The sequence below is a fragment of the Macrobrachium nipponense genome, chromosome 35, assembly GCF_015104395.2.
Source record: "Macrobrachium nipponense isolate FS-2020 chromosome 35, ASM1510439v2, whole genome shotgun sequence".
NCBI classification, from domain to species: Eukaryota; Metazoa; Arthropoda; class Malacostraca; order Decapoda; family Palaemonidae; genus Macrobrachium; species Macrobrachium nipponense.
In genome coordinates, this window is record NC_061096.1 from 62,596,836 (window position 1) to 62,607,010 (window position 10,175).

A 10,175-nucleotide genomic window follows, 5' to 3' on the forward strand; every position below is an offset into this window, starting at 1 on the left:
GTCCGTCCCATCGATCTGTTTAGCGTTTTGCATTCCCCTTCCCCTCCCCCCATTCTTTTATTTTTTCCCTTATTCTCTCTCCTTCGCCTTGGACCTCGCCAATTGAAAATTCCATTTTACCTCCTGTCGGGTCCGCCAACCTCAAAATCTGATGTTTTGATGTCACTTTGAGGATCTTCCTAGGGATATTATGCTCCATAAAATCCGACGGTCGACGGAAATAGAAATTAGGCGAGGTTGCTGTAATGAGATTTCACCAAACTTCCTCTCTGCCCTTAATGAACAGGCTCCTCCCTGAAACAATGCCCCAATCCATACGGGGCGGGGCCCCTCGGCGTCATGAATGCGCGAGCCCGACCCACCCTCGCGCCAGCAGCCAATCGGCCGCGCCTCGGGCCCCGCCCCCTCGTGACGTCATGTCCGCGACGGGACCCTGCGCGCGCACGCGGCTCCGAAGCCGTCTCGGTTGGCCACAAGTTGTCCCGTCTCATGTTTAGCCACAAGTTTATTGGGTGTGCGTTTGTGTGCGCGAGAGAAAAGAGAGAGTGAAGGGGGAAAAGTGATAATCAGAGAAGGGCGGAAATCCCCGTTGTTGTTCTTTTTTTTTTTTTTTGGAAAGAAAAAGGGAAGGAGGAGGAGGTGGAAAGGAAGGAAGGAAGACAGGAAGGAAGTGATTATTGTATTTCACATGAGTAGTCCGAAGACCGCTTCATCGTCGTCCAACTGCAGCAGCCCTACGTCAGGAGCCACCAGCATTGGTGCGGCAGGGATGAAGGTAAGATCCTGCTCTCCTGTTTGATGCCTTATCTGTCTTGTCATGTCCACCTCCTCCACCACCTCCTACTCCTCCTCCTCCTCCTCTCTCTCTCTCTCTCTCTCCTCGTCAATCTCTCTCCTCTCCTCCTCCCCCTCACCTCTCTCTCCTCTCTCTCTCCAGTTCGACTTTCTTCTCTCCTCGATCTCCGGCTCCGTGAGGATTCCAACCGCATCCTATTTCGCTAAATAAATTGTGGATGTCCTAAGGCGTGAGGATGTCCGGAAGGACTTCCCGGGTATTCCGACATCCTTCTCCTTTTGCTCCATCTCCTCTTTATCATTAACATTCCTACGTCGGGTAGGGAAGGTCCCTCCTTCGCTAAGGATACAGTATACGATCTTCAAATCGTTAATTGTTATCAATCAGTCTCCGGAAAAGCATAAAGACATTCGCTCATTTTAGCTCGGTATTATTGATATTCATTTCGAAAGCGATGTTTTTTACTATTTAGTTATATGTTCCTGGCGTGGCGATTGGTTGTTCGATGTTGTTGTTGTTATAAGAAGAGATATATTAGAATCTGGAGTTTGGTATGTCTAAGAGAAAAATGAGAAAAACAAATAAACATTACTGTAGCTTATTAGAACGGGAAAACACTAGTATTTCAACTGTAGGATTTTATGTACTACAGTGGACGTAGAAAAAGTACATCACTGGCTTACAGTTATGTACAGTTCACAAGCATATATATATATATATATATATATATATATATATATATATATATATAATATATAATAAAATATTATATATATATATATATATACAGCACACACATATATGTATATATATAGTATATATATATATATATATATATATATATATATATATGTCATATATATATTATATTGTATATATATATATATTTAAATATATATATAAATATATATATTTATATATATATATATATATTATATAAATATATATATATATTTATAAAATATATATATATATATAAATATATATATATATATATATATTTATATATATATTATATATATATATATATATATATATACTATATATGTATATAAAATATATATATATATATATATATATACTATATATATATATATATATATATAGTATATTATATATATATATATATATATATATATATATATATTATATAATACTATATATGATCTATATATATATATATATATATATATATATATATATATATATCTAGTTATACTATGATACCTTTGATTTAGTATAGTAGTGCACGTTACGCCAAACGTTATGGCCGAGTTAAGACCCAGTAAATGACATTTTACTTAACAACGAAATAACGGCATGATGTGACTGGTACTAGGATTTGATGTCATTATGGAAAAAAAAATATTAATGATTCGCCGTTTGTGGTTTGCAACTTACTACTCGCATGACAGGGTATGGGCATGGGTATCGGTAATTGATAACAATTCTTTATTTATAGTCTGGAATCATATTATCGGAGCTCCTTGTTGTCGAAATGTAGCGACGAATGTATATGTAAATATAGGCCTATATTTTCTTATACTTTGGATATTGTCACATTAAAATAATAAGGGATTATAATTACTGAAGAGATTGTTTTATATTTAGCCTCGTTCGGATCTGTTATTAAAAATATCAGTAATTATAGCTAAAATATCATCAGTAGAATCCGGCAGTGATATAATAAATATACTTTAGATTTTTATCTACTTACTACTCTATTAAAACTTTTCCCTGATAAATTTTCAATTACTAACAATGTTCTTATTAACAAATTTACCCTGCATTAACATACAAGCATTGCAATTTCATTATTTAAAGAACTAACTACCCTCTTTATTTTTATAATACCGACATGCAAGCAAGATGATGACTTTGATTTCTTGCTTAGCTAAAAAAAATTAAACTTGCTTAGTTTACAAAAAATAATCACAATTTTGCTCATATCCATTTGTTATAAATATTATGTGAGATGTGTGTATACACATTAATACTGCACATTGTAAATAAATGTTTACATCTCTTTGTAAATTTTAACATTCCACTAAGTGATGTTCTGAATTCTATAAATATAGTTAACAGAATGTATTAAGACACAGCTGCATCCTTTACTCAGTAGTAGAGTTAATTAATAAATCTTTTATTATATTTTTATTTCTCATCTGTTAAATATGATAAATGTAATTAATAACATCGGCTTGTCACTCAAGCATGTATAACGCAAACAGAAAAGGCATGCATGGATAACCGCACGCACATACACTCACACACACACAACGTGTATATAGCTATGAATGATATATATATATATATATATATATATACATATATATATATATATATATATATATATATATATATGTGTGTGTGTGTGTGTGGGTATATATATATATATATATATATATATATATATATATATATATATATCTATATATATATATATATATATATATATATATATATATATATATATATATATATATATATTCTATATCTATACTATCTATATATATACTATATATATATATATATATATATATATATATATATATATATATATATATATATATATATATATATATATATATATATATATATATATATGTATATATATATATATATATATATATATATATATATATATATATATGTATTATATATATATATGTGTGTGTGTGCGTATGTATATATCTATATACACTTTGTATATCTTTGTAAATAAACAAAAACACAAGTGCACTCATGAATTATTAAAAAAAAGACACAATAAACGTTTAAGACTGAATGCGTTGTTATCTTTCAGAAGTTGAGCCGTACGAAAGCGCCATTGGTCAAAGTAAGTGGGAGAGAAAACAAGATTTTTTTCATTATCCTTTTTCTATTTCTTCTTATTTTGCCTTTTTCAATGACGTCAGTTTTCAAATTTCATTCGGTCCTACGGACTCGAGGAGGCAGGTACGTCATTTAAAAAAAGTCTTTTGAAAAGTTTTAGAGAAATTGTCATTATTAGTTCTAGTGGTTTATTGGGGTTAACTTTTTTGTTTGCTGTCCAGTTGCTTATCTAGATACTTGGAATATTGGAGTTTTGGAATATTGTCTATTTTGCTGTCCAGTTGATTAACTAAATACTTGGAATATTAGAGTTTTGGAATATTGTCTAATTTGCTGTCCAGTTGATTAACTAGATACTTAGAATATCAGATTTTTGGAATATTGTCTAATTTGCTGTCCAGTTGCTTATCTAGATTCTTGGAATATAAGATTTTTGGAATATTGTCTAATTTGCTGTCCAGTTGCTTATCTAGATACTTGGAATATCAGATTTTTGGAGTATTGTCTATTTTGCTGCCTAGTTGTTCATCTAGATACTTGGAATATTGGAGTTTTGGAATATTGCCTATTTTGCTGTCCAGTTCTTCAGCTAGACACTTGGAATATTAGATTTTTGGAATATGGTCTATTTGTTATCCAGTTGTTCACTAGATACTTGGAATATTGGAAGTTTTGGAATATTGTCTTATTATTTTGCTGTCCAGTTGATTATCTAGAAACTTGGAATATTAGATTTTTGGAATATTGTCTTATTTTGCTGTCCAGTTGGTTATCTAGATACTTGGAATATTATCTGTTTTTTTTTCCAGTAGTTTATCTAGATATTTGGATTATTATTTAACTGTCTTAAGTTGTTTATCTAGATATTTTAAATATCTATTTTTGCTGCCCAGTTGTTTGTCTAAATATTTGGAGTATTATTTTATCTTGATATTTGAAATATTATAAATTTTTTAGTCCTGTTCTGTATATAGGTATCTGGAATATTATCTATTTTACTGTCTTGTTGTTTATGTAGATATCCGGAATATCTATTTTGCTGTCCAGTTGTTTCTCTAAATATTAGAAATAATATTAAATTTTTAAATCTGTATTTGTCCAAACTGTTATATGCATTCACCATTTGGTATATATTTAGATAATTCTATATACCTTGTATAAATCTCTAATTAATTTTTGGAATAAAGTAGCAATAATGTAATTCAGTTTTTGGTATTAATTAGGAGAATTTTTTTTTAAAGACCTTAATTGCTATGAGACTGTCAAAAGAGATGTGACGTCATAGCGCTTTGTGAGCTGGTTGCTTTTAAATTACCCACTTGTTACTTATAATTCTTGTCATTATTATATTTATTATTATTATTATTATTTATTGCCAATTTTTCTCTATCCTGTGCTGAAATTTTTGCCCCCGGTTTGACTGGAATCAGGTATTAGTCTGTTCAAAATTCGGTGAAGTGGTGTGATTCCAGGAATATGTGTATTTTACTGACTTACAGAACTTTCAACCCATATTATATATATATATATATATATATATATATATATTTATATATATATATATATATATATATATATATATATATATATATATAATATATATATATATATATATATATATATATATATATATATATATATACATATTTATATATATATAGCATTTATATATATATATATATATATATATATATATATATATCTATATATATATATATATTATATATATATATATATATCTATATATATATATATATATATATATATATATATATATAATATATCGGTATAGCTATGCTTATGTCATGAACGCGCGTAACAGTATATTTAGCCAAGGAGTACCAAGCGCTTTCGTCATATTTCAATCTCGAAAATGCGTTGAAATAACACGAAAGCGCTTGGTACTCCTTTTTTTTTTTTTCTTGTGGCCTTGGCTATAAACACACACACACACATATATATACTATATATACATTACAATTATATATAAGTTATATATATATATATATATATATATATAATATATATATATATATATATAATATATATATAGTTATGCTTTCATGTCACTGAACAGCGCGTAACAGTATATTTAGCCAAGGAGTACCAAGCGCTTTCGTCATATTTCAATCTCGAAAATGCGTTGAAATAACGCGAGAGCGCTTAGTACTCATTTTTTTTTCTTGTGGCTTTGGCTATATATATATTATATATATATATATATATATATATATATATATATATATATATATATATATATATTATATATATATATATATTTATTTAATATATATATATATATATATATATAATATATTATATATATATATATATATATATATGAATAACTTGAACACTAAGTATATAAAACGTGATGCTATGTATAAATAAAGGTTTTTTGCCACGAAGGAAAAATGAAAAGCGAGATATATATTTATATAGTGTATATATATATATATATATATATATATATATATATATATATATATATATATATATATATATATATATTATATATAATCTTAAATACCGATGTGTTTATTCTACAATTTGTTGTACCTTGCACTGTGTATATATATATAGCCAAGCTCCACTACTGTAGCGTCGCGGACTTCATCAATCTACTCGACCACCATATAAACTACTCATGCAGGTGTCTGCAATTTGTTATATCGTCTTTGAAATCCTCGTTAGCCTTCCCCTCCCCCCACCCGCCCGTACCCGAGTCCATCCATCACCCCCACCCCCCGGGCGGAAAGAACAAATTTTCGGTCATTCTTGGTCATTACCGTCGACAAACTGGACACCGTCCCGTGCATTGTGGCCTCATTAACTTCCAGGACTTATTAACCTCCAGGACTCCGTCTGTCTCAAAGGAATCGGCGAGGGCGAGCGATTCGCCGCGGCTAAGCCGAATTTATATATATATAGCGTTTGTCATCGCGCGAACTACTAACTGGGGTGGCTTGCGGGCGCCGCGGGCTTCCAGCAGGTGCCTGGAAAAGGTGGTGACGGTGATAGGGATGGCTGGCTGGTGGGTCGGCTGGTGGCACTGTTTCAGCGCGCGCGCGCGATGCTGACATGATGCGTTGGGCTGCCGTGATTGTTATTATTAACCTTGGTAATTCCGTTATGGACTGATATATATTTATTACGGACAGCTCGGTGAGCGAGATCCCGTGCTGACACAAGGTCAACTTAATCAAAAACAACGACTGATACATACATAGGCTGAAAGGAATTGAGGGTTAGGCTAAGAAAATATGTATAACAGTATCAATAGATTAGCTATATATATATATATATATATATATATATATATATATATATATATATATATATATATATATATATATATATTTATATATTTATATGCTCTATACATACGTATATATATATATATATATATATATATATATATATATATATATATATAATATAAATTAAACTTCACGTGTCATTTTTAGTCATTAGACGTAGTAGAAACATCATAGACCGCTCAATTACTCGTGTAGTGACGTCGTCACTATATTAATTAGTGAGTGAATATCATCGTCAAATGTTTGCAGTTTTCAATACAGAATTCACAGGGATTTTGTTATATTAAAAACTTCCATCTCTGAGATCTGTAAATAAGTTTAGAGCGTCTAATGGTATTGTTTTCTTAAATTTGAAATGGTTAACAACGTTGCTAATATAACTGGAGTATTTGCATTATGTTGCAAATGCTCCTGCATTATTTCGTTCCTGAATTAGTCGCATTATTAATAATGTTGAACATTTTGGGGTGACTAAGAAATATTTCGTTAGTTTAATTGACTGTAGATTGAGAAATGCAATTATTATTTTATTTCATAATTATAATCTGCGTATTGTGGAAAAAATATTTAGGTGTAATTATCTAGTGACATATTCAAGATATTTTCCTCTCCAGAAAAACTAACCTGGATGCGATTCCTTTAAGTCTTAGCTAAATCAGTAGATCTAGGCAGTAAAATATGTATCTGGTAGATAGTTGATTGTGGATAACTTTATCTTAAAATGCTTTCTGGATATACCTGATGCAGTATCTCTCTGTTTCTTATTATATATATATATATATATATATATATATATATATATATATATAAATATATATATATATATATATATATATATATATATATATATCTATATATATATATATATATATATATATATAATAAGAAACAGAGAGATACTGCATCAGGTATCCAGAAAGCATTTTAAGATAAAGTTATCCACTATTAACGTATCTATATATATATATATAGATATATATATATATATATATATATATACATAATAAATTACTTATATATATAAATATCTATATGAATGTGTGTGTATGAGAGAGTATTTATGCAAACCATGTGTTTTTCGTCAAGGTGTGTATATATTGATATTCTTGATTTTATTTATGTATTTGCTACCATGTTTGACGTTAAGATAAACAAAAGCGACAACACGGGAAATGCCTTTTGTAAATTATATTTTGATTAAAAATTTTCTATATTTACTATTCTACTATTCATTATATATTGACTTTTATGATCTATTCGATGGAAGCTTTCTTTTCTTGTTAAACTACCTTTCAGAGCAGTAATTTTTAGTGTTTGCACATTTTGAAACAAGATATTAAAATAATTATATTATTTTTGTAATTAACGAAGTTCCTTGTTAATATTCACACCTAATAATAATAATAATAATAATAATAATATATATAATTATTAATAATAATAATAATATAATTATTAATTATTATTATTATTATTATTATTATTGATTATTATTATTATTCATTTTGAGAATAATGGCTATTTCAGCCGCGTTTATTTTGTATAGAAGTTTCTCTATTCCTTTTGTTACTGACTTTTCTTCTGTACTCAAGTTGGCTATTAAAACGCCAAGTGGGGGGATTCATCTCTCTCTCTCTCTCTCTCCTCTCTCTCTCTCTCTCTCTCTCTCTCTCTCTCAGTATAATGTAGTTACGTGGGGTAATGCTTTTGTTTGATAATCTTCTAACATAATCATATTCTTATATTCATGTTTTCCAACAGGATTTATTATTAGAAAATTTACTGCGTAACTGAATTTTAACAATAGCTTGATCTTTTATGTATTAGCTTTTAAACTTTTCATACTTATGTTGACTTTCGTATAAAGTACAGCAGTTTATGCTTAGTGAGTTTCTGTATAATTTTATTTGCACGAATCCAGCAAGGGAGCATGAGGCTATATTGCATTGAACATTATTTTTGTCAACAAAGAGTTATTATGATATTCTTTGTTTCTGAATAAATACATAAGGATACACACTCCTGCCAATGTGTTTGTACAATGTATATGCATTATGTAGACAGATATGTTACTTAAGATGGCCGATATGTTCGAGAATAGTTTACGGCATATGCATAATGTGGGCAGCTGCGCTATTTGGGCAGGCTGATATGCCCATGAATATTTTATAAGTATTAACTGCAATATCATGAACCAAAGAGAAGAGATCGTAATAAATATTTATTTATTTATTAACTGTTATATTTACAGTCAACGAGAAGAGATCGGAATGTAGGTTTTATATATGAAAATACTAGAAAAATTTATATAATTTTTCCATTGAAAAGATAGGAATCCATTGTCAACATGTTTTCGCTTACTCGTGGAGTAAGCCTACAAAATACTTTGTTGTAGTTGTGTTCTCGTTTTGGGGGGTTAGGAAAGGTCTATGGAAAAGCCTAAAAAGGTCTGAAATAGGCGCTTCGCGTTGAGTTGACGACACAAGATTTTTAGGATGCGATATTTATGATATATTTATTAAATGGAAAAAAAAAAAAATAAATAATGAGCATGTTGAACAGTACGGAAAAATTGTTTCTAATAAAATATAGCGCATTAGTTTTAATTTTCGTTCGTGAAACAAAGCTCTATTTGACAGCAGATTTTAGCTAATTTTAATCCACGTTAAAAGTTAGGATAATGCAATCGTTATCAAGACACCCATTAATTTGCACTTTATTTATGAGGTTTCCAATCTCTACCAATGAAGGATGAGACAGCAAGGATAACATTGAGCTTTATGAAACTATACTCTGTATTTTTTTATCTGTCCATCCGCCTGTGGTGTTTTTGTATGGTAACACTGCGTCCCGGGCTTTAGACAGTTACGCTAATTGTAAGTTTTAGGTAAATAAAAGGATATCTGGGTGTACATTTGCAACTGAAAAGTGTTTTAATAATTTACTGTATGCGAATTACACCGTTAATATTCGAAATAGGATATTATTATAATCGTTGAATATAAGCTAAATGTAACTATCTACAGCCTGGGACGCAGTGTTACCATACAAAAACACCACAGGCGGATGGACAGATGGAAAAAAACAGAGTATAGTAAATCATTGATGAATTGTGGTGTCTATATAGAGCTATAGAATTCTATGGAATATCGCACTTTCCATAAAGCTACGAAATTATAGATTAGGTATAAAAATATGCAATAGTCAATTTAAAGCTACTTAAT

At 29.7% G+C, this 10,175-nt stretch overlaps 1 protein-coding gene across 1 annotated transcript in view; it reads left to right on the forward strand.

Annotated features, from left to right (window-relative positions):
- The first annotated feature begins 492 nt into the window (after positions 1–492).
- Positions 493–10,175, forward strand: part of LOC135208266 (LIM/homeobox protein Awh-like) — a 122,050-nt gene continuing 112,367 nt past the window's right edge. The window contains exons 1-2 of the mRNA XM_064240376.1: positions 493–775; positions 3,603–3,635. Coding sequence (XP_064096446.1) covers positions 689–775; positions 3,603–3,635 — 120 coding nt within the window. The 5' untranslated portion in view covers positions 493–688. The remainder of the gene's footprint in view (positions 776–3,602; positions 3,636–10,175) is intronic.